Source organism: Diabrotica virgifera, chromosome 1, assembly GCF_917563875.1.
Source record: "Diabrotica virgifera virgifera chromosome 1, PGI_DIABVI_V3a".
NCBI classification, from domain to species: domain Eukaryota; kingdom Metazoa; phylum Arthropoda; class Insecta; order Coleoptera; family Chrysomelidae; genus Diabrotica; species Diabrotica virgifera.
The window spans coordinates 161,590,260-161,617,763 of record NC_065443.1 but is presented as its reverse complement, the minus strand read 5'-3'; the positions used below and the strand labels follow the sequence as shown (position 1 = coordinate 161,617,763).

General features: G+C 31.7%; 1 protein-coding gene across 2 annotated transcripts in view; it reads right to left on the bottom strand.

Moving 5' to 3' along the window:
- LOC114332797 (probable tubulin polyglutamylase TTLL2) overlaps positions 1–27,504 on the bottom strand; it is a 312,654-nt gene that overhangs the window by 208,635 nt on the left and 76,515 nt on the right. For both annotated transcript variants that reach the window (XM_050645643.1, XM_050645638.1), the window contains exon 2: positions 4,250–4,372. In XM_050645643.1, the coding sequence (XP_050501600.1) occupies positions 4,250–4,330 (81 nt within the window). In that variant the 5' untranslated portion in view covers positions 4,331–4,372. The remainder of the gene's footprint in view (positions 1–4,249; positions 4,373–27,504) is intronic.

The window sequence follows — 27,504 nt, the reverse complement described above, 5'->3', positions numbered from 1 at the left end:
TCTTTCTATTGGTTGACCATTCACACTGATTCGTCCAAATTGCTGTTTGTTCTTAGAGATAATCATACATTTTGTTTTCTTAGTGTTTAGTGAAAGTCCGTATCTCTGACTGACTTCTGCGATTCTGTTCATTAACTCCTATAGGGCTTCAGAACTGTCAGCTAATACCACAGTGTCGTCTCCGTATCTTATGTTGTAACCTCGGAAACCTTTTTTTGGATGGTGCTAGAAAGGTCACCAATGGAGACACTGCGACCGCAGCCAGATGGTAGGTGGAAAGCGAGTCGTGGGTTCGAAACTAGCTTTTGGAACGTGGAAGGGAGTCAATAGAAGAAATAGGTTAAGATAAGGCAAGAGAAGGTAGATTAGAGGAGAGAGAGAAACAGATAAAAAGAGAGATGGGTAAAATTACCTAAGATAAGAGAAGAGATACAGGGCGCCACTTAACTTTTTGGGGTTGTAAGGGGAAAATTAAGAAACCTTAGAAACGAAAACAGGTAGGTAAGGAAAGATAATGAGGTTCTGAGGCCAAATACAAGGAAAGATATAGACAGTTAATTAATAAACATTTAGCGGTAATTTCTTATCAGGGAATTTATTATGAGTACATAAATAAAACTAGTGAAATAAATAAAAAAACAATATATTAAACAAATGGCTCACCAGAAGGGTAAGTCCAAAAAAACACAAGAAATAAAGAGAAAACAAAATCACCAATCAAAACTGCACCAACAATTAATGTGTTGTAATGTACAGTTAGAAATAAACAAATATTATGATAGAATACATACAAGTATCATATTATAACAAAAACATGCACAATTAAAAACACAGTAAAGAGAGCCTAGTTATGAATTAAAAAAAAAACAAATCAAGCATCTATAATGAGAAATCTCTCTTTACTGGTTTTGGGCGTATCTCGAGATAACTGATATGGTAAACTTAATGATTGATAGAAAATATAAAGTACAAAGATATAATAAAATTAAATGCAAAGCATACAAAGTTAACAAACGTTTACTGTTCAAAAATCAAAAACCACCCCGCACTTGGTTTTATAAACAAAAAGGCAATCGCACAGCTATTAATGAATTAGTGAATGTTTGTACTTAGTTTTGATAATGAAAAGTTTTATTAATGGATAAAAGAATCTATTGATGAAATCGCTAATGAGATTCATCGGAGGTTAGCCTTAACCACAGATGAAGATATGTTTGAGGTAGATAGCCCATAGATTGCTCTATTTTTGGAAATAGTTGTAGGTAGTATAATTAAGACACTTACAGTTACTCTGCCTCTTAATTTGCACTGAATTTACTTTAACTAGTAAGCAAGCACTGAAGTTATTTGGTAATTTGAATCTAATCGGATGTTAGATCCAACTACAGATACGATAAGAGAGTGAATATCACTCAGATAAGATATATTGTAAATAAGGTAGATGGTAGATAAGATATACGGTACTCTAGAGACACATGTCTGTACTTCCAGCCATTCAGCCGCCAAGTCCCTTCGCAATCTTTGCGATGCTTGTTCCTTAAAAAAGTGGGGGTATATCCCCTCTCAAAAAAATTGCATTTCTCAAAAAGAACCGACCTATTTGCGTTTTTAACTAAAGTAACGGTATTAGAGTTGTAAAGCGTTAAAAAAATAGATCCTTTGAAATAGGGTCGCGCTTCAAACAGACCGCAAGAGAAAGGCAACGAACCTAACGGGATGTTAGTAGGCTGGTTAAAGGTTTTTAAAAACACGATATCGGTATAGAACTTTTATTACTTTATTTGCAAACGTTATAAAAACGGGACTAGTTTTATGATGCGAATACTCGTAGTTTAAAATTGTCTTTATGCCGAAAATTTCTAACAATACTATTTTGTTAGGGTCTCTATAACTTCTTTGCGTTTGTCGTACCGACAACGAAATGAGCCAGTACCGCTAATTCTACCGTTAAGGTAATAAAATTAGCCAAGGGTAGCTATTTACGGAAACGGCCATAGGCGTACCCGTAATGAGTGCTAGTGGGCTTAAAATTTAACCCAACAGTTATATTAATTATTAACTAATCCTATTATATAAAAAAATGTTACAATGTTATTGATACATTCTCCGTTAATTTGAATTCCGGCTTCAACATCATACACTACTTCTTGAAAAATTTCCTCAGAGTAGATGTTAAACAGCACTGGGGATAGTATACATCTCTGACGGACCCCACGTTTGATTTTGATATCGTCGGATTCTTCTGCCTCTGTCCGGATAGAGGATGTTTGATTCCAGTACAGATTGCTGATAATCCTTAAATCACAGGTGTTAATTCCAATATTGGTTAATATCTCCATCAGCTTGTCGTGTTTTACTGTATCGAACGCTTTATGGTAATCAATGAAACATGCATAAATATCGCAATTTACATCTCTACATCGTTGAAATAGCACCTGTATACTAAATAGAGTCTCTCTTGTACCCACTGCATTTCGAAAACCAAACTGTGTTCGGCTGATTTTTTCTTCGCACAGTCTATATATCCTTTGATGTATAATTTTTATAAATAGTTTTAGAATATGGCTCATTAAGCAGATGGTTCGGAAATCACTGCAGGATACGGACTTTGTTTTTTGGTAAAGCAACAAACGTCGACTTCAACCATTTTTTTGGTATTACTCCGCTTAAATATATTATGTCGTTAAATATTTTGGTTAGGCGTTGAGTACCGTCGGTTTTTCAATAGTTTTATGAGTTCAGCATAATATGCATTGTCAGGTCAAGGAGCTTTGCCATCTTTTAGTTGTGATATTGTTCTTTCCACTTCATCTGATGTGATTGGTAAGTGGTCATCACATATGTAGGCTGGAGGTTGTTCGGATCTAGTATCATCAAAGAGTTCCTGTATGTATTTTGTCCATATGCAGATTTCTTGATTTCTGTCTGTGATGATATTCCCCTGTTGGTCTCGCAATTTGCTAGCTGTGTTGGATTTCTGAAGACCAGCTGCTTGTTTCACCTTTTTATGCATGTTAAACGTATCATGTTTTTGCTCTAACGACTCTATCTCTTCACACTGTGATTTTAACCAATTTTCTTTGGCCTTTCTTATTTCAGTTCTTATTTGTCTCTGAATCGTGCTGTACATTATTTTGTTGTTTTTTTTATTTTCTTCTTTCTTCCATAAGTTGTAGTATATTGTCGTTCATCCAACTTCTTCTCATCTCTTTCTTTTCTATTGGATGTTCTTCTCTGATGCTGTTAAAGGTTTCACATATATTTTGGAGTGATTCTTCGGCATTATATATTTGCTCCATATTAATTAGCTTCTCTGAAAGAATCTGTGCAACTATCTCTTTTGTTTTCTTATCTTTTAGTATTCTCATATCGCACTTTTTGTTCCTGTTCTTTTCTCCTGTACTCCATATACGCCAACAAATTTTTATATGTGTCATGATAGCTACGTACGTATTTGTAACCATAAAATAATAAAAATACTTGGTTTGTTTGTTTTTTTTTTGGAGTGAAGAATCTTAAATATAATAGTAATTTCAACAGAATATTATAAACGGAATTTTTGTATAGAATAAAAAACAAATATTTTTTTTTATAAAACCTTATTTTTAAAAACCTGCATTTTTCGCAGAGAAAATTCGAAAACCCGCTAAAATCGACCATTTTTTGAAAAATGTGTAGCTTGGGTCCTTTTGAAAGTTGGAAGACTAATCCTCATAATTTATTTATAATTTAGCGCAAGGCTACATGCTACATCACAGTTGAGTTTTTGTCCATAACCAAAGAGGACAAATACATTATATACAGTAAATAACAATAATTAATTTTTACAAACAAATATTTAAACATTCTCAGGATAATGTTTATTTATAAGGTGTTGTTTAAACAGGCGCAAATTGGACTGTTTTAACAACTCGCATTCGCCATCAAACATTGTCAACTTTTTTCAAACCAGTGGCGTTGTGCGCTAGCTTTCTTTCACTTTATCTCTGATACCTATTAGAAAAAAAAATAACTTAATTTTAATGTGAAAACATGCAGATCACACATGAATTTTGTTTCAAAAATGAATTAATTAAATTTAGTTAAAACTATTTGCGGCTACTTTTTTACTTACAACATGTTATCAATGTATTTCCCCATTTTTAGATTTATATAAAAATGTGATTTTAATTAACTAACATAATATGAACTTAGTGATTCTGCAGTGGGATCTTAGATTATAAAAATATGAGTATTGTTTTACATTTACCTGCATTAAAAGCATCGGTCCGGAACCATTTTCGTTGATTCTGAAAATGAATGGTCCGTTCCCGAAGCATTCTTCAAACATCCTTGATCTCACTGTCCATACATTCAGGTTGCTTCAGATGATCTAAAATAAAAAAATAATTTACTAACGTCACACTGACATAATAACTACGAATGCTGTGAAGAAAAAAATTATCTTTTGTGTACAAGGATTGTGACGTTAAAATAAAAATACAACTTAATATTGTTTAATAATCTTAAATAATTTATCATTATCAGATCGTTTTAAGTCCACTGCAGGGCATCGTCTTCCCATGTTTGTGAACTATGGCTACAATTTTTCGTCACATTTCGTAGACCATATTGCCATCGTGTAGTTGATCTTCCTCTCTTTCGTTATTCCGATCTTGGTGTCCATTTAGTTAACCTTCCGCCTTTTATCCTTGTCACGTGGCCTGCCCATCTATTTTAATATACAAGCTCTCTGCAAAACATCTGTAACTCTTCTGTTGCGTAGGTATTCGTTTATGATCTTTTCTTTTATTGTTACTCGTTAGTATTCCTTATTATATATCCGTATTATTAAACGACCCATCCTCACTTGTGTTCTTCTTAGTTTTGAAGGATTGGTTTTTGTTAAGTTACGTTGTTTATTTTGTTTTTGCATTTGTTTTGTTAGGGACAGTGTTTCTTAACCGAAGGTCATTACTTGCAGAACACACTGATCGACGACTTTTCTCTTCAGATTAATCGGTATGTCTGCATATTTCAATACTAGTCCAGTCGGGTTAGACGAATAACAGGCCTAACCTTGCATTAGGATCTGCCCTAAATTTTATTTTTCTAATCTTTAAGGGGGCTCAATAGTAGTGTAAATTTAAAATCTCGACTGAATTCCGCCATTGAGCTAGCCACCATCTTGATTGTAAACGAGAAACGTTTTGCTCAATATCTCCGCCATTTTCAACTTTTCGACAAAAAGCATAACAACTAAAATTGTTGAAAATGTGACTTTCAATCATTTTTATCCTTACAATTTTTTCGTGCCGTCGATCTTTTCCGAGATATGGCGGACAATAGTGTCAGTTAGAGCATAATTATTCAATTATCTTGTTTATTATTAGTTTTACGATAAAAATGTTTCTATGCAAAAATAGAGAAAATTAAATTCTGGAGCATAATTATTCAATTATCTCGTTTATTATTAGTTTTACGACAAAAATGTTTCTATACAAAAATAGAGAAAATTAAATTCTACACAATTTTAATTTCTTTCATTTTTTTTGCTAAAGTTATTATTTATGCTAGTACGTATGCAATAATGGTGCGAGCGTAAGACCATATTGATTTTGTAGCAATAGGGATGTTCACTAATTTTTAAATATAGTTAAATTCAATACATTACAAGGTATATAAAAACGTAACAATCATAAAACTGTTTAAAAATGTATATTTTTTAAGATAAATGAGTTCATAATGTTGATTTTCTTGGAGGCTAGAAAAACGGTACCCTGCAGCGAGGCTACGGTCTGTGACGTCATCAGTCGTAACGTCTTTGATCGACGACTAGTTTTGTATACTTATTTACTCAGTGTATTTGAATGTGCGCAGTTTTTTACGTATTTAATTATTAAAAATAAAGCCAAATAAGTGGTGTTTTGTTCCTGGGTGTGTAAATACATCAAAAAACAGTTCTGACAAGATTTTTATTACCGTTCCAGCCAATTTAAAACAGTAAAAGAAATCGTTTGTTGCAGCTAGAACTTAAAATAACTAACTTAAAGAACTAACTTAATAAAATAAACATTATAGAAGTTTTCCAGAGACTTGCGGCCCTTGGTAATAATGTAATTGTTCTTTCTGCATTTACATTTTTCAAAAATACTTATTAGTTTTCTCAGGATTCGAAAAAAATGAATTAATTTAAATAGCATTGGACCAAGATTTTGCACCTACCCCCTTAAAGAGTAAATGAAAAAGTTTCGGGACCTCAAATTTGTATTCCTTAAACTGGGATATTCCTAAAAACGGGATTCTAATAATACATACTGTAAAAGTAAACCTTGAAATAACTACATGTGGATGTAGGTATGACTTTATATTATGTTAAAATCATTAATAATTTAGTGAAAAGATTGGTTGAAATGAAAATGTATAATACCCAAGTTCAAAAATATTTTTTACCTTGGAACAGTTGTCAACTCGAAATACCAAACAACCGAAATAAGATCTAGAGTTGAAAAGGACATAGCAACATTTAACAACATGCATGAGAAATATTTTCACCCATTGCAACATAATATTTCTCCCACTAAAAATGCGGCTGCTAAAATGTTATTATTTCCGATCTTGCTATATGGCGCAGAGGCCTGGACAATAATGGAAACATTAATGAAAAAGCTAGAGGCATTCGAGATGTGGGTGTACCCACGTATCCTCAAAATATCCTGGGCGACCCACACCAACGTACAGGTATTGCGTCGAATGGGAAAGCAAAAAGAAACCTCTTTTACAATTAAGAAACAAAATCTTAAATATTTCGGTCATATCATGAGGCATGATAAATATCGTATACTCCAACTGATAACGCAAGGTAAAATAGAGAGCAAACGCAGACCCGGAAGAAAAGACACTCATGACTTAAAAACTTACGCCAATGATTTGGACAAAAATCGATCGAGTTATTCAGAAACGCCTCAAATGAAATTAAAATTGCCATGATGATAGCCAACGTCCACAACGGACAAGGAACATGAAGAAGAATAAAAATATTTTTAATACACCTAACCAAGGTAAAGTAATAACCAGCCGATGTATGTATACAATATGCATGCGTACAATGCATGCATTAAACTTTCTCTATTTTTTTTTTGTGGAGTATTAAGCATTTATTTTTTTAGCTTAAAGAAGACATGGAAAATTATATGGAATATACACTCAGTAAAGCTGTGGTAGATTTATTTTTTTACAAGATGCCAATAAATCATACACCATTGTTACATCTACACTACAGTCGGTAGTTTATACGAATCGGCTTTCTGAAAACCTTCTTTCATTTTATTTGTTTATTTTTGTAAAACCCAAAATATGTCCTTACAAACAGTCTATCCACTTTAAACTAAACAAATTCACTATAAAACTCCACTTTAACCCTGATAAAACAAGAAGAGAACAAAATAAAATGACCTGAAACGTCAAACAGGTAAACAGTAACACTATGAGAATGGCGCGCGCTTGGGGTATGCAACTAGTGACGTCAGGCCAATACAGAAGCGTTCTTGAAATTTAAAATAATGCTAGATTTCTAATAAAGATTTTTTATAGAAAGGCCTTTTCAATTTTGTTGAAATTTTGGACAATTATTCCTAGGGTGTTTCTTAATCGTTTTACATGTTTGAAATGACTTTTTAATTTTTTGTGAACATCCCCATTGTTCTTGTTCAGTATCTACGCCATTTTCAACTAAAATTATTCCAAATATGATTTCCTACAATTTATTTTTAAAACTTTTTTTCATGCGGTTGATATTTTCCGAGTTAGTGGGAAAATAGTAAAAAGTGGTGGGGGAGCTTAATTACTGCATTGAATCTTTTTTCCGAGCTGCCTCAAATTTTATAATTCTATCCTTTAGGGGCGATCAATAGTAGTGTAAATTTAAAATCTCGACTGAATTCCGCGGTTGCATTAGCCGCCATATTGATTTTAAAGGAGAACGGTTGTTGCTTAATATCTCCGCCATTTTAAACTTTTCGACAAAAACGGTAGGAACTAAAATTGTTGGAAACGCAATTTCCTAAAATTTCTTTTCCACAATTTTTTTTATGCGATCAATATTCTCTGAGTTAAGCGGGAAAATAGCGGAAGCAGAGGGGAAGCATAATTATTGAATTGTCTCATTTATTATTAACTTTACGATTATAATTATTGTACATAAACAAAAATTAAAAAAAATTATATTTTACACAATTTTTGAAACTTCCAATGAAACACCAACTAAACTAAGTACATAAAAGACATAAAAAATAACTTATATGCATTAAGTTCACTTAATTTTATTATCTTTTATTATCTAGCGGATTTTATTGGTTGAATTTGTTTGTCGATAATTAAGTTTCATGTCAGCTAACATATTTTAATATTTCAACAACTTTTTTTAAATTTTGGAACCTGTTGGGGGAATTTCCCCATTCCCCCCTCTTGGACCCACCACTGGTTCTTTTGAAAAATTGTAGCAAATCTTAATTGCAACAATTTCAGTCCTTACACATTTTGTCGAAAAGTTGAAAATAACGGAGATATTGAACAAAAACAATTGCTATAAAATTAATCAACTGTCACTATTTTTTTACCATAACTCGGAAAATATCGAGCGCACGAAAAAAATTATAATAAACTAAATTATAGAAAATCGCATTTTCAATAATTTCAGTTTTCACATTTTTTGTCTAAAAGTTGAAAATAGCGGAGATATTGAGCAAAAACGTTTCTCGTTTAAAACCAAAATGGCGGCTGACGCAACGGTCAAATTCAGTCGAGATTTGAAATTTATACTACTATTGACCTTTCCTAAAGATTAGAAGCATAAAATTTGGGTCAGCTCGTAATACAATGTCAAATGCTATCCCGACTGGGCTATACGCTTTTAAGAGCTCCATATTATGCTGCTCATCCGTATGTTGTTCTTTTTGATACCTCACCTGTTGGGTTATGGTTACCCTCGCGTTTTCTAATTTCGTGTCCAAGGTATACAGTGAGGACGTTTGAGTTGGAATAAATTCGTTTAATTTGTTTATTAAATGTTACTATATTTTCAATTGCAAAAACGCAGTCGTTTCCAGAAGAATATAATTCTGTGTAATAAGGACTCATTTCTGTATAAGGACTCATTACTTTAATTTTTATTAGTCCGTTAAACGGTAAAATATTGCAAAATCTCTAAATTTTAAAGAACCGCTTGGATTGACATGAAATTTGGCATACATATAGCTAATAAGTCAAAGAAAAAAAGTGATATTGTGCTGATATGTGCTCTTGCCCTGGAGGTGGTTTTCACCCCCTTTTGGGGTGAAAAAATATTCGTCCAAAAAAAGTCAGGAAATAGATAAACTGGCTAATTTTAAGTAACTTTTGTTCTATATAGTTTTTCGCTAAGTCAATACTTTTCGAGTCATTTGGCAGTGAATATGTTCATTTTTTCAACAAAATAACCACGCTTTTAGACGGTTTTTCGCAAATAACTCAAATAGTAAGTATTTTGTCGAAAAAACATTCTTAGCAAAAATATAGCCTGTAAAAAATTTTAAAAAATGGTGTATATATCATGTCTCTACACCTAGTAGAAGCAGAGTTATAGCTAATGAAATATAGGTTCATACTCGTCAAATTCCCAATGGAATATTTTAACGTGAAATAACCAAAAATGACGCACATTTCGGGGAAAACTCATTATACCTTATTTAAAGTGTTTAAAAAAAGCTTCATTTTTGTTTTATAAAAAAAATTTCTAGCATCAAAATTAAACAAGTTACGCTAAAAATAAAGTTAGTCCCTTTTTTTTTGGTAAAAAATTCGAGAAGATCACCCCCTAATTAGTATCTTAAATTAACTTATTCGTTACGACTTCACAAGTTTCTTGACTCTTGTATACAGGGTGTTTCATTAATAATTGTCCATATAGTAACTGGAGAAACCTTAGCACAAAATACGAAGATTTAACCTAAAACACTTAAATAAAATGTGGTTCCTTACTGAGTTACAGGGTGTTTTATCTAAAAATTTAAAAATTATTTTTGCTCAGCATTTTAAAACTATACGATGTATCCTTTTTATACTTGGCAGAAAGTGCGACTAATATACACCCTACTAAATTATGATAAACAAACGTTTCTAGCTGCTACCAAAGGCGTACGACAGGGGATAGTGAATGGTTGACCCTTCTCAAATTCTACGCCACTGGAGGAATTACTATTTTAGTGCCATTATTAGCTTCTCCAATACTTTTTACGTAAATAATATACTCTTCATTGGTAACGATAAAGTCATTAGTATTCGAGATATTTGAAGATAAATATGAAACGGCACAGTTATTTTGATTAATTTATGATATAATTCATATGATTAAAATTTGAAAATTATTTGTACCCAGTACTTTAAAACTATTTGGCGTATCCTTATCATACTTGGCAGAAAGTGTAGGCACTGTACGTCCTACTAAATTAAGATAAATAAACGTTTCTAGCTACTACCAGAGGCGTACGACAGGGGATAGTGGCTGGTTGACCCTTCCCAAATTCTACGCCACTGACGAAATTGTTTTTTTAGTGTAATTTTTTGATTTTCCTATACTTTTTATGTAAATAATATACTCTTCATTCGTAACGATAAAATGATAAGTTTTCGAGATGTTTGAAATTAAAAATGAAGCGACACAATACATTAATCAAAATAACCGTGTCCTTTCATTTTTAACTTTAAATATCTCGAAAACTAATGACTTTATCGTTACGAATTAAGAGTATATTATTTTCATAGAAAGTATTGGAGAATACAAAAATTGAACTAAAATAGCAATTCCGCCAGTGGCGTAGAATTTGGAAAGGGTCAACCATTCACTTTTCCCCATCGTAGGCCTCTGGTAATAGCTACAAACGTTTGTTTAACATAATTTAGTAGTTTGTATAGTACCTATACTTCCTGCCAAGTATGAAAAGGATACGTCGAATAGTTTTAAAATGCTGAGTCAAAATAGTTTTTTAATTTTTAGATAAAACACCCTGTAACTCAGTAAGGAAGCACATTTTATTTAAGTGTTTTAAGTTAAATCTTCGTATTTTGTGCTAAAGTTTCTCCGGTTACTATATGGACAATTATTAATGAAACACCCTGTATATTGTTTATATGATCTGTAGGTTTCATCGTTTCAAAGTCCTTATTATTGAAAGGGCTGTAGTTAAAAGGGTTTAACGAGTCACTGTTCACGAATGTATGCAAATTTAGCAACACCAAATCTTAATCAATTTTTGTCTAACAGAAAAACAAAAAAATACATGATATTCAAAAAAGCAAATCTGACTTTTTTTGATTTTCGAGATTTTTGTTATCTCTAACAATTTTTAAGTTATTTTGAATAAAAGCACATTTCTCAAAATTTATATTTTTTAAAAATTTTAACCAAATTTTTTCAAAAATAAGCACTTTGAATCGATGAAACTTACAGATCATATAAACACAACATAAGTAAAATAATTTGTGGAGCGGTAACGATTAATTTCATTTAAGTTGCTAATTAGGGGGTGGTATCCCCGATTTTTTTTTCGCAAAAACAAAAGGGACCAACTTTATTTTGAGCGTAACTTGCTTAAATTTAATGCTAGAAACTTTTTGTAAAAACAGAAATAAATCTTTTTTTAAATACTTTAAAAAAGTTATAATGGGTTTCCCCAAAAAGTGCTTAATTTTTTGGATATTACACGTCGAAATATTCTATTTGAAATTTGGTGAATATAAATATATTTTTCATTGGCTATCTGGTTCTATGAGATCCAGAGACCTAACGCGAACACCATTTTTTTTTTACTTTTTTATAGGCTATATTTTTGCTAAGAACGTTTTTTTCGACAAAATACTTACTTTTTGAGTTATTTGCGAAAAACCGTCTAAAAATGTGGTTATTTTGTTAAAAAATGAACATATTCACTCGCAAATAACTCGAAAATGTTGACTTGGCGAAAAAGCTCTATAGAGAAAAGGTTACTTAAAATTAGTCAGTCTACCCATTTCCAGACTTATTTTGGACATATATTTTTTCACCCCCAAAGGGGGTGAAAGTCACCCCCAGGGCAAAAGCACACATCGGCATAATATCACTTTTTTTCTTTGACATGTAAGCTATACGAATGCCAAATTTCATGTCAATCCAAGCGGTTTTTTAAAATTTAGAGAAAAAACCGTGAAAGAATGGACTATATGTATATTTTCGAGAAATGTATTGATAAATTCAAATATCAATTTAACTCCCCTCTAAAATGGCAGGCATTTGAAAATTGTTCTAATTTATTTATAATTTGTTTTTTAATAGCGTCTCGGGAATTAAACATTTTGAAATCCCGTTTCGATAATCACGATAATCAGGTTCCTGGGTATTTTTCACTAATTAAGAATTTTTTTGTCATTTTTTCTTGTTTTTTTCCTTATAATAAAAAATATAGTTTTGCTTATACAGGATATTTAATTTAGAATGTCCAATCTCTTAGTTGTAGATTCTAGACCTAAAAATATTAAGATTTAACTAAAATCACTTACACAAAATATGGCTCCCTATTGAGTTATTTAAAAATTAAAAAATATTTTTACTCAGTATTTAAAACTATTCGACGTATCCCTTTCATACTTGGTAGAAAGTGTAAGTACTATACACTAAATTATGTTAAATACACGTTTCCGGCTATTACCAAAGGCGTACGGCAGGGGACAGCAAACGTTTGACCCTTCCCAAATTCTACGTCACTGGCAAAATTGCCGCTGACGGGCAATTTTTAGATACTCCAACACTCTCTATGTAAATACTGTTTACTCGTAACGATAAAGTCATTAGTTTTCGAGATATTTGAAGTTAAACATGTAACAGCACAGTTATTTTGATTAATGTTTTGTGCAGTTTAATTTTAAATTTTAAATATGTCGAAAACTAATGATTTTATCGTTAAGACTGAAGAGTATATTATTCATTCTTAACAATAAAATCAATAGTTTTCGATATATTGGAAACTAAAAATTAAGCGGCACAATGCATTAATCAAATTAACTAAGTAACTGTGCCGTTACATGTTTAACTTCAAATATCTCGAAAACTAATGACTTTATCGTTACGAGTAAGGAGGATGTTATTTACATAGACAGTGTAGAAGAATCTAAAAATTGTGCTAAAATGACAATTTCACCAGTGACGTAGAATTTGGGAAGAGTCAAGCATTTACTGTCCCCTGTCGTATGGCTCTGGTAATGGCCTGAAACGTGTATTTAACATAATTTCGTAGGGTGTATGGTACTTACACTTTCTACTAAGTATGAAAAGAATACGTCGAATAGTTTTAAAAGAGTTTTAAAATACTGGGCAAAAATATTTTTTAAATTTTTAAATAAAACACAAAAAACTCAGTAACTCAATAAGGAGCCATATTTTGTTGAAATGATTTTGGTTAAATCTTAATATTTTGAGGTACAGAATTTACAATTTAGAGATTGGACATTCTTAATTAAACATCCTATATAGGTAAAACTATTACTTTTTACTATAAGGAAAAAAAGAAGAAACAACGACAAACAAATTTGTTAATTAGTGAAAAATTCCCAGGAATCTGATATATGAATCTGTGTATCGATTATAAACAAATTACCACAATTTTCAAATGCCATTTTAGAGGAGAGTTAAATTAAAATTAAAATTTATCAATACATTTATCGAAAATATACATAAAAATTAAAGTAATGAGTCCTTACACAGATTTATATTCTTTTGGTACTAATTGTGTTTTTGCAATTGAAAATATAGTAACATTTAATAAACAAATTAAATATCTCATAAATTAATAAATATTTTTCAAGAATTTTTTTTGCTTAATACTGGTAACATAGCGCAACTTCTCCTATTAAATAAAATAATTTATATTGCTTGTTTAAAACGCAAAAAAATATTTTTTTGCAAATTTGATTTTTAAATTTTATATATATAATTATTTAAATAAAGATGGGGTAAAATTTAATTTAGTAAGCCTTAGGTGATAAATTGATCTTTCGGCTTTACAAAAAAAATCCTGTAGACCTTCATTAAAATGTAAATTACCTCTGCTGTTAAAAAAGTAAATATTGTGCAAAAGTAACCCATTTTAATTATTTAAACAATGACCCCCTTATATGATTCAGTTACTTTTTTGAAAATATCTTTTTTATTCACCTAAACTTTGATATAAAATTTGTTTCAAACTGTACGGAATTACATTTTGATTTTTATTTTTATTTTATTAAGCTATTAATCTTTCATGAAGAAAAGAATAGTTATTGGAAGTAGTGGGAGTGTAGGTATACTAAACTCTTAAAATTTTGTGGAATTTATTTCTTTAACATATTTTTATTTTGCAAAATAATTAATTTTCTCATTTGTTATCAATACATTATAATGGTGCAAATAAATAATTATTGATTAGCGTAATGTTTATGTCATTTATGTCTCTTCACTATTAATAATATTGGATACGAGCAGGTATGTTTGGTTGTGTAGTAATTTTTAGTCACGCCTAGCAACATAACTTCAAAAAAATACCAACATCACTAGACACTTGTGTCACAGATTAGCGAATCAACTTTTATTTGATTTACTAACGTGTAAAACAATTCACGTCATTATTATGGACTTGCTCTCTCACCCCTATCTTGGACTATTATTTCTTCACGCACAAAAAGTCACTATCACAAGGAAAATCACTAAAATATTATTTTTTGGAAACTTTGAAATGTGTGTCAACTGACAGTTATTTGACACATACTATAATTATTTTTCCAAATTCTAGTGTTTGTCCGTTGATAGTTATTGTGGATTATGATAGTGTGAACAACTAGTCCGAAAAATCAGTAACATGGCCAGCATTACGAAGTCGTGTACCGGCGTCCCGGACGCGAATTTACAAAACCTATACCATTTCAGTCATGCCAGCGACTGAATTCGAATAGGGTTTGTATGCAGAATATTAGTTACATATCCTATACCATTTCAGTCATGGCTGCGACTGAATTCGAATAGGGTTTGTATGCAGAATATTAGTTACATATCCTATACTATTTCGGTCTAGAAATTAACTGTATTGGTGTAGGATTTGCAAACGAAATTTTTGATTATTATTGAGCAAATATCTATACTGTTTCAGTCATGTACGTAAAACTAATCAAATATTTACTAAGTGGATTTATTATTATATCATAAAATTTAGATATGTTTTGAAAATTAAAATGAATGGTATATATTTGGATAATATTAAAAATTAAAAACAAATGAATAATTACTAATGTATGAATATATACAGTATGTCCCTGTAAGTTGGAACCATATGGAAAAATTTTTTATTAACGATTTTACGCAAAAAAGATATTCTTCATAAAAAGTTCTGCATGGTCTAAAACCGAAGATGCAATCATCTGATATTAAGTTTTATTAATAGTATATGAGAGATGTCAAAAAATATGAATTTCTGTCAAGAGTAAAGTATCTTTATACAGAGAGGGGCTAAGTTATGGAATAAATTCATTTTATCTAAAATGGACGACTTGGGAAAAAATCCCGAAACAGGTCGATTTTATTTTTAAATTACAATTTTTTGGCATATATTTCATACTAGTGACGTCATTCATCTAAGCGTGATAACGTAATAGATGATTGTGTTAAATGGGAATAGGGATCGTGTGACAACTAATTTGAAAGTGTGTTCAATTCTCTGTTCAGTAATATAAACAATAATATCATTATGTATACCAATATAAGGTGACCAAAAAAATATTTTTTAATTAAATTAATTGACGCAAAAAAGAAGAATGTATGTAATTTATTTAACTCAAAATACATTTTACTGCTATCAATAAATAGAGAAAAAAATGTTTATTTCACAAATAAACATTCCGCCTTGCTTAAATTAAATCACAAACAGCCTCCCACGTAAATCTTGGCAGTTTGAACATTTAATTTAAGCAAAAAACCAATGTTTATTTGCCAAATAAACAGTTTTTTCTATTTTCTGACAGCGATAGAAAGTATTTTGATTGAAGTAAATTGCATACATTCTTCTTTTTTCGTCAATCAATATAATTCAAAAATTGTTTTTTTGGCCACCCTGTATAAATAATGATATTTGTGTTTATATTACTGAATAGAGAATTAAACACCCTTTCAAATGAGGTGCCACCAACCCATATTCCTATTAAAAAAAATCATCGATTACGTTATCACGCTCAGATGGACGACGTCACTAGTACCTATGAAATATATGCCAAAAAAATTATAATTTAAAAATAAAAATCGACCTGTTTTCCATATGGTTCCAACTTACAGGGACATACTGTATACATATATTCGTACATTAGTAATTACTCATTTGTTTTTAATTTTTAATATTATCGAAATATATATTATTAATTTTAATTTTCAAAACATATATCTAAATTTTATGATATAATAATAAATGCACTAAGTAAATATTTGATTAGTTTTACTTGCATGACTGAAACAGTATAGGATATGTAACTAATATTCTGCATGCAAACCCTATTCGAATTCAGTCGCTGTCATGACTGAAATGGTATAGGATATGTAACTAATATTCTGCATACAAACCCTATTCGAATTCAGTCGCTGCTATGACTGAAATGGTATAGGTTTTGTAAATTTGCGTCCAGGACAAGGCTTCCAGGCCATCCGGATTTTCAACGTTTTAGTAAAATTCTATTTTGAAATTTTGAATAAGCTGTTCTTCTAAGAATTTACATCAAATTAAATTGGTGGGACGAAAAAAATGTTTGATTTTCAAAGGTTTTCTTCTCATTTTACAGCAAATTCAATCGTTCGACAAATATGATAGTAAGAAGTAATCAACACAAAAATGTACTGAAGCTGTTTTCTTGTGGCATGTGTGATAATAATTATTATATTGTTTGATCTTATTTGATTGATGGAAGTCACAATTGATTGTAATGATTATTTCATTCATAGGAGATTCTGACCAATAGGAAGCTACAGAAACCTTAATTAAATCGATAATTTTTGATAATCTCCCGTCGTTAAGTATATTACGTCAGATGCCCTTCGTTGCTACGAAAAAATACATTCAGTTACATTAATGACAATTAATGTTTTGAAAATTATAAAAGTGATGACTTTCAATCGTCAAATATTTATAAAAACTGTGTGTTTAATGGTACTTACATAAATAAATTACAATAAAATTTTGGTTTTGAACAGTTTTATTCATGAAATAATCGCAACAAATTGCACTCGACCTCTGAAATTAATATAGAATTTTTGCTCTCGTGACACTTTGACATAATTTCACTCGCCTTCGGCTCGTGAACTTAAAACTGTCAAAATGTCACTCGGGAAAAATTCAATAATTTCAGAGCTCTTGTGCAATTACTACTGATAATTACAACATGGAAATCCAACATAAGTTGATTTTCTTATTTTTCCTTTTTTGAGAACAATTTCCGGATTGAAAGTCGAAACGTCAAAAACTAACAAAAATGTAATTATCATTCCAACCAATTTTGGTTTAATCCCATTAATAATATCATTGTCGACATAAAAAAGGCCCGATTTTCATTGAAATATGCCGGATTTTAGGATTTAACTTTTTTAAGTCCTAAATTAGTCCTAAAGACTTGTTTACACAGGTAGAGTAATGATGCAAGTACTTGATAGAGTAGAGTAACTCTACCTGTAAAAATGCTCAGCACAGTAGAATAGCAAGTAGAGTGTATAGTAGGTGGTAAAATAGAGTGACTAGCAACATGTGGCAAAGTAACTCTATTCTACTACCACCACCACTGCCAAAATGTCCACTCGCCTGCGCACTCTACCCATGGAACACGCTCAATTCTGGTAGAGTAGAGTAGGTAGGAGAGTCCATAGGGACGCTGTCATTCCAGCTGGAATTGTGTTTTGTGTAAATAGTGAAAATGAAGTTCCCCGAAGATGAAACTTCAAAACTTGTAGATCTGTATGGCGAATACCAGTGTTTATGGAATTTAGGTAGTGTACACTACAGAAATAAAAGTATGAGGCAAGCTGTGGAGGATGAAATCGTCGAAAGAATGGCAAAGGGGGGCTTTGGAGTAAACGCGCTCAAGCAAAAAATTAAGAATTTAATGTGCACTTATAATCAAGTGTTTAAAAATACAAAAATAAAAAAAATCGGTTTCACTATACTATCATCAGTACTATACTTGTACTCTCCTCGTGTGAACGGTATCACGCCATTTTTGGTAGAGTAGCGAGTAGAGTCTACTCTCCTCGCTACTCTACTCTCCTCAAAAATCTACCCGTGTAAACAAGTCTTAAATTATCTATTATTATATGATTATTATCCACTCCTATCAGATCGAGAACAAATCCCTGCACACCAGTTTGGATTCAGACCATAGAACAGGTTTATCGGATATGCAGAACTGTTAATCGAGCATTGGATGACAAAATGTACTGCACTGCCGCCTTTCTAGACATCTCGCAATCATTCGATAAAGTCTGGCACACAGGCCTTCTATACTAATTTAAAGAAATGCCACCTATCACTCACTTCCTAATTTTAAAATCCTACCATTACCGCTACTTTTTTTTACAACATAGAGATGAGCGCACGTCTCTATTTCCAGTTGGACCCGGAGTTTCATAGGGCGGTATTCTGAGGCCAGTGTTATACTGTTGTACACAGCGGACTTACCAACAAACTTTCAAACCACGACAGCTACATATGCAGATGACACAGCAGTGATGTGACTACATCAAGACCCACGGATAGCTTCCCAACTTCTGCAAACCAGTCTCAACAAAATGCAAACTTGGCTAAAACGGTGGCGTTTTCAAACAAATGAAAAAAAGTCGGTTCATATTACCTTCACAAACCATAAAGGCCACTGCCCACCTGTATATATCAATAACCACCAACTAAAACAGCAAGCAAGAGTCCAATACCTTGAAATGCACGTAGAGCAAAGATTAAACTGGAGAACACACTTTTTATGAAGCGTAAACAACTTGGTCTCAAATTACGCAATCACTTTCGATGAAAAAGAAAGTACTTGTCTACGAAGCAATTTTGAAGCCAAAATGGAGTCACGGGATCCAACTTTGGGGTACTGCATCAAACTCAAATATCGAAATCTTGGAGAGGTTCCAGTCGAAGGTTCTTCGAATAATCACAAATACCTCATGGTGTGTTGCAAATAATATTATTAGACGCGATCTAGAAATTGCAACAGTAAAAGAAGAAATTACTAACTTCGCAAAGAAATACGAAGACAGACTGACACAACATCCAAATGTACTAGCCAGAAACCTGATGAGACAACCAGTCAGACGAAGACTTAGACGAAATACACCTAGTGATTTACCATTGCGATTTTAGTTATATGTGCCGTAATTCCCAGAGACAAACAATTTTATATCTATGTAAAATATTTGTAAAGAAAATGATTAATGGATCATTTTCTCCAAGTCACCTACACTAGTGGTCACAACATTTGCTCATTGTAACTTGTTTACATAGATTACATCTTCTACAGATTGTAAATAAATTGGAAGTATAAAAAAATATATGATTATTATACATCTACAGCAATTTTAGCAAATCACCAAAATTTTTTATGTTCTCAGTTTGGAATTGAGGCGCTAAGAGCAACAGTGGTCAACCCACAAATTGAGCATTTTTAGAAATATATCAATGAAAGCAGGAACATTAAATCTTCGGATTACCAAAGGTCTACACAACCTACCTCTATATTTGGCTAAATGGCGCTACATAATTTGTAGTGCCATCCCATAAGCATATTGTAAATAAGAATACAAATATTGCATTTATCTCAAAACTTCGTTTTTGGGGTTAGGCCACTGTTGCTCTGAGCTCAATTTTCATTCTGTTAATTTTTCAGTCTCAGACTTTTTTTTAAGTGTTCTTTTGTCAGTGGAGGTAGACAACACTACAATTACATGCTGTTTTTTGTCTTCAACAGGGGTCTCCTAACCTTCTAGAAAAGTGAGCTAGGGTTACCCCTTAGAGGACGGGACTAGGGGTCAAAAAAGTTAATCATGAGGATTGCACCGCTCAACATCGGAAGTATGACAGTATGTTAAAGTATTTAACCCCTAGGCATTGAATAGAAAATCCAATGATATAAAAATCACAACAATAGGTAAAGGAAGGGAGATCGACGATTTCTTACAGATGAGAAGAATTGGTGTACCTGGTGTGCAAACTCGTTGGAGAGGTAATAAATCGAGAGATCTTAGAGATGGATGCAAGTATAATTTTTAACAACGATTGAAAGGGACATCTAGTAAGGGAAGGCAGAAGAAGTGATAGAAAAGTGAGACAATACCAACTTGAAAATCATGCCTACGCCCCACAGATAGGGTGTGAAAAACAGGAAAAGGAAAAATATTGGAGTGCTCTTCATTGCGAGATGCTGGAGATCCTTATAGACGAAAAATGTTTTATTGAAGGTGATTTAAATGGACATATTGGTAAAAAAAGAGCGGTAATAAAGAAAGTTCATAGTGCTTTGGAAATGGGAATAAGAAATGACGAACGAAATGGTGTGATTGACTTTGTAGTGACATTGCATTTGTCTTTAATTAATACGTTCTTTGTGAAGACCAGTGTATTACCTATACTAGAGGGGAAAAGGAAAGTCAGACAGCTTTTGTAGTATGTAGAAGAATTCAGCTAAAAGAAGTTACCAACTGTAAAGTGACACAGGGTGTGTGTGTAGCTAGTCAACATCGACCGTTGATAGTAGATGTGGAGATAAAGCTGACGCGATAATGGAAAGCAAGTAGGATGCCAGAAAATTTAATGGTGCATGTTAAAGGATAAGTATTTGACAAGAGTGTTTAAGATGAGCATGCTGGAAGAGCTGGACAAAAATATAGAGTAGGTATATAACTGGTGGGACGCCAACAGCAAAGTTGTGGTACGAGTGGGAGAGGAAGTGCGGGGAAAATTATGTGGTAAAGAGCCTTGTAATATGGGTCCTTCACCCTTAGTCATTGAACAGAAATCCTACGAAATAAATGAGGTGCTCAGAGCAACAGTGGCCTAAACCATATTCCACAATTTTACCAAAACACTGTTATTACATTAAAGTTATCCCTTATTTAAGTATGTTCAGATGCAGAGTGGCTAAAGCAATGATTGCTTGAACCACTCTGCATTTTAAAATACTTACATAAGGGATAACTTTAATGTAATAAAAGCGTTTTGGTAAAATTTTTGGATGTGGGTTAGGTCACTGTTGCTCTGAACGCCTCAAATATGTTTATAATTTATATTCTCATCAGATGTATAATATACATCTGATGGATTACATATTATGTTGAATTGACATTAAACCGAAGTGAACACGAATACGTGTTGTTGTGAGTTAACAATATAATATAAATACGACGTCAACATTACACGGGATTCATTAATTCGATGCCTTAGAAGCCAATCGGTGTAAGTCAATAAGTATTTCAAATGAGATACTAAGATGTTTCTGACAATAAAAATTGAAGAAAAAGATCTTCTGTGTAAAAGGTGTATTAGTTTAAAAACCCGAATAAAGGGCTACATTAAAATACAGAACGTTTTCGCTCTAAAGAGAGCATCATCAGTGTTCTAAGCCTAAAATAAATATAACCATAATTAGTGAAGACAGGAGTAAAAATTTTTTTAAAGAATGACCAAGATAAAAATTAGGTTATACTTACAAGCTCAACATGCTAAGCCACCAAAAATACATGGGCTAAAACCCTTAAAATGCCGACCAAAGGTCTTATATTGGCATATTATTTATTAAACCCTGGCGATGGGTGAAATTTGAAAGGTATACCTCAAGGCATCATATGACTATAATACCAGAAGCATAATGTGGGTGGTTGAGTTGATTTCTCTGTCTTCACAAAGAGAAAGGTGAAAGGACTAATGACAGTAGAGACAGACAGTGTAACATGAAGTTGTGTGAACATATGTAGTTTGGTACACTAGCCAAAAATTTATAAAATTTATTTGTGGTAAAATTCAATAATAACAACCAACATCGTGTGCTAGGACTAAAAGTATTCCATATTAAGCTAACAAGAACAATATACGGAGTAAAAATAACGTTATAAAAACGAATTGTCAACAGGGTTCAAATGAGTGTATTACTAAAGATAGGCAACCAACCATACATGCGATAAATTTAAAATATTATTTTGTTTTAATAGTTGAAAAAGAATAATTTGCCCATATGCTCAAATGCATTTAGGGCAGAGAAAATAAGTAGATTTTTTAAACTACTAAACATGATGACGGCAATGTCTAGGTTGAAGTTTTTATTCTTACAAGTATGTAGTCACTTGACATCCAGCACAAAGATGATTGATGTACCTGACTGAATGAAATAAAAAGTCAACAAAAGTACGACTAGTGGTAGAACTATGAGACAAGGGCTCCCTATGTCTGTTATTTTAATATTAATATGGAGGATGAATTAATGTTACTGAAATTCGTACTATAGTAAAGTATATGGGGTATGTAAGGGTTACTCAACACTGATTAGGAATAATAGTTGTTATAAAAGGTTTAGAATATAGTATAGTTGTTATAGAATAGTATATTTGTTATAGAAGGTTTGGGGTTTTCAAACTAATATACCTTTTACACAGAAGATCTTTTTCTTCAATTTTTGTAATTAATGGTATACAGCCAGCTACAGAAAAATTTTTCCTTATGGATTTCAAACAATAGTTGCAGAAATATAAGTGGTTATTAAAAACAAATATACTGTCTTTATTTGTCATAACATGGGTAACATATTCATAAATACAAACAAGGAAATAATAATATTAATATGTATATACAGGATGTAACAAAAATACAGGTCATAAATTTATTCACATATTCTGGGACCAAGAATAGTTCGATTGAATCTAACTTACCTTAGTACAAATGTGCACATAAAAGAAGTTACAGCCAGTTGAAATTACAAAATGAAAATCGATTTTTCCCAATATATCGAAAACTATTAGAGCTTTTTTATTGAAAATAGAAATGTGGCATTATTATGGCAGTAGTATCTTAAAAAAACTTATAGTGGAATTTGGAAACCCCTCAAAAATTTTATGGGGGTTTTGTTCCTTTAAACACCCCCCCCCCCCCCAAACTTTTGTATACGTTCCAATTTAATTATTATTATAGTACCATTAGTTAAAAACAATATTTTAAAAACTTTTTGCCTCTTGGTACTTTTTCTAAAAAGTACCAAGATTTTTTTTATCGAGATATTTTGAATATTTGTCAAATCCATCCACCACATATTTGTATATGGTTAAGTACAATTATGGACACTTGGTAATAATATGAAAATTTATTTATGATTTACATTTTTAGGTATATTTTGAACCATATTAAAAAAGAAGCCACATCTCGATAAAAGGTGCCTTATCGAAAAAATACAAAGAGGCAAAAAAGTTTTGAAAACATTGAATTTAACTAATGGTACCACAATAATATTTTAATTAGCACGTACACAGACGTTTGGGGGGGTTTAAGAGAACAAAACCCCATAAAATTTTTAGGGGGTGCACAAGTTTCACTTTAATTTTTCTTTAAGATGTTTCTGCCATAAGAATGCCACATGCCTATTTTCAATAAAAAATCTCTAATAGTTTTCGATATATTCGAGAAAATCGATTTTTATTTTGTAACTTCAAAGGGTTGTAACTTTTTTTTGTGCATATTTGTACTACGGTAAATTAGGTTCATTCGAACTATTTTTGGTCCCAGAATATGTACCTTAATTTATGACCTGTATTTTTGTTACACCCTGTATAATAATAAGTGTTATATTTCATTATTCACTTTAGGGAGAATTGTGACTTTTACCGTTTGACTTCTGAGGCATCCAATGGTAAGTCGATAGTATTGACATCACGTGAATGATTCATAAGTAATTATTTGTACTTAGAGTTTGTAGTAAATACAAGTTATTACGAAGTGTTTAATTTGGACCAAAAGCTCATGAAGCTAACCACCTGAATATTTATTTAACTCTGCCTCCTATGTACACAGAAATTTGTGGTGTAATGTTGACGTGCAGCAAAAGGTTAGGGAGAAGAGAGAGGCTAGAATAGGTAAAACAGGTCTAAAAGAGAGTAAGATAAGGAGATATAAAGGTAGCAAAGAGTACCCTTACACCATCTCAAGTTGCCAAAACTTATTTCAATGATCAGACAAAGGTGGCAAGAAATCATAAATTTGAAAATGTCAATAATTTTAATTTATTTTGTTTTGTGAATTGTGCTTGAATTTTAGCACGTTATCCGTAGCATTATTGTATATTACAAATAGTGTTTAAACTCTAGATTTTAAACTCATATAATCATAATGGCCACTGTTGGAGTATCGTATTGGTGATAAAGTAGCAGTATACAATATTGTAATCCACCTCTAAAAGTAAGTTGTCATATACAAAAATAATGTACCTGATACCCAAAATAAAATCAGCGCATATTTTCTTCATGTAAAATTATCTTTTCGGTATAAATTTGTAAATCGCCTGACCTCATGGAAATCAAAGTTAATTTAAAAGATATTAATCAATATAGTCAGAAGTCGGTAAACAAATTACATTGCTAAATTATTTGCGATATTATTGAACATTTAATTTGGATAAATATAATGACTTACAATGATATTGTATGTATGTATCTTTTGGCTTGAATGTAGTTTTGCATGTACATAGTAATAGAGTTTTTTAAACATTTTTTTCGTAAGTCACATCATGGGAGCAAAACAATATTATTTTCAAAAAAGTTTGACGTTTTATATCTGGAGAAATAAACACTTCTATTGAGACTAGATTCTGGTCACTCCTGTATTCGTGGTTTCTAATACTTGAAAACCAAACGAACGATAAATTAAAGCAAACTAGGAGAAATCTAAAATTTGCATTTGACTATCTGCCTATTCATCAAGGTAAAACTTCCAACAAATTATTGGTCCCTATACTCAGATACGAGTAAACTAATTGAAATGAGACATATCTTATATTTTAATTTATTTAGGAGAGGACCATCAACGCCTTACATACGTTTCACCATCATTAGGGATCATCGGAAGGGTATATATGGTTACCTCTGAACGAACAGAACAATAATATAAAATAAATGGGAAAATCCCAATAGTTGGCTGTATACCATAGTTTAAAAAACTCATAAAGAAGTAAAAACTTCAAATTGTATTCTGGTATAAAATCGTTTATTAAAAACTATCTAAAAAGTCATCCAAATGGATTGCAAAACGTTTTCGTTCTAATTCAGAACATCTTTAGTGCCTAAAATGAAGTATTTCCACGTTAGATTAAAGCAAAAAAGTTAAAATTGTAACTGTTAGAAAGAAAAAAACATGTGGGAATACTTACATTCTGCAGAGTAGTTTGAAACTAGCACACTATTTAAAGTGGTAACCCCATAATATATGGTTTACATATTATATATTAAAAGAATATGTTTACTACAAGACGACGTTGTTAGATATAATAGAATACATGCCTAAAGAACAATAATAATTTGTCTTCCAATGCCGAATTGTGTGTGTTTTGTGTTTTTTTGGCACTGATTTTCACAACCAACTGCCTAGTCAATGTCATAATGAGTTTTTAGACTACAAACTATAACTAACTTAGGGGAGTAATGTGTCGTAAGTGTGTTGAGTAAATGTCTTTTTATTTTAGTACAGTTGACTTCATTGATCTTACAAGTATTATATACATTGCAAGTATTACAAACCACGAATATAGGAGTGACCAGGATCTGGTCCCAAGAGAACAAAGTATTTATTTCTCTGGAAATGAAACTTCAAATTTTTTTAGTAGATGTCGCTAAAGCGTTTATATCGAGTGATTTTTAGTTCGGCATTGAAAAACAAATAATTTTCCTTTTCGTTCAGAGGTAACCATATATTACCCCTCCGATGATACCTAATGAGGGTGAAAAGTACGTAACAGGTTAATGGTTCTCCATGAATGAATTGAAATATAAGATGTCTCTCATTTCCATAATATTTTCATTGGAAATAATATAAATATTTGCTGTCTATGTATATAAATTAGTTAAAAAAATGGCAAAAATTATTAATTTTTGTCACCTAGCTGTCGCCGGATGCTGGTTATGTCACTGGAAAACAGATGTGATATCGGTTATAAGGTCAGTTTTTAATAAACCACTAGATCAGTCTAGACTTCGAGTTATATTTAACTCAAGATAAACCTTACAGGTCTCTCAGGTCGGGTCGGGGTTTAATCTAGCAGCGATTTGTATCCAGCAAAATGCAAAACCAATTTAAACCTCCAGAACCCTTTGTATTAGATACTGGTGATATGGCGGCAAACTGGAAATGGTTCTCTCAAAAATTTTACCATCCATATTATATTAAATTTAATTTAATTTAGTTTAATATGGATATCAATAATTTAGTGAGCAAGCCCGAGAAAAAGAAAATTGCAACATTTTTAGCCTTACTTAGAGATGATGGATTCAAATTATTTTTAAACACTTTCATATTTAGTGTAGAAGGATACGAAAAGAAGTTGCAACCGGTCATGGATAAATTTGAAGAGCACTGCTCCCATAAGACAAATATTATTTATGATCGGGTTAAGTTTAGCAGCTTGCCCAAAAAGAGAAAAATAACTTCTCCTTCTTTAAGTGCCGTCTCCTAATCGGAGTTTGGATATCATCATCACTATCTCTACTCTATCTACCGCTACTCTGAAGAGTTCTATAGAACTGCAATTAAACTAGTCCCTTAAATTCTTCAACCATGGCACTCTCCTTCTTTTTATACGCCTTCCACCTCTTATCTTTCCCTGTATTATCAGTCTTAGCATTTCATATCGCTGTCCCCTCATTACCTGTCCCAGATATCGTAACTTTCTTATTTTATTGTGTTTATTATTTCGCATTATTTGCCCATTTATCGCAATATTTCTATGTTGGTTCTCTTCTGTGTCCTTCTAGGTATTCTTCTGTAACACCACATTCCAAATGACTGTAGCTTATTTATGTATTCTTGCTTCAATGTCCAGCTTTCAAGTCCATATTCCAGTATCGAGAACACGTAGCATCTCAAAGCTCTTACTCTCAGTTCTAATCTAAGGTCTTTGTTGCAGAGAATTGTTTTCATTTTTTCGAACGCATTTCTTGCTATTGCTATCCTGGTCATTATTTCTGTTGTTTGTTCATTTTTCTCTAAACTTCAGGTTCTAGGTATTTTTATTTAACCACTCTCTCTATCGGTATATTTCCCAAAAGTATGCTTGTTTGTATATTATATATATTTTCTTAGTTATTATCATGTATTTGATCTTTTTTATGTTATTTTTTATTCCATATTCTGCACAGAAACTGTTTGTCTTGTTTAATTGAAGTTGTTCAGCAGAGCTTGCCATATTCACGATGTCATCTGCATATCTTATGTTGTT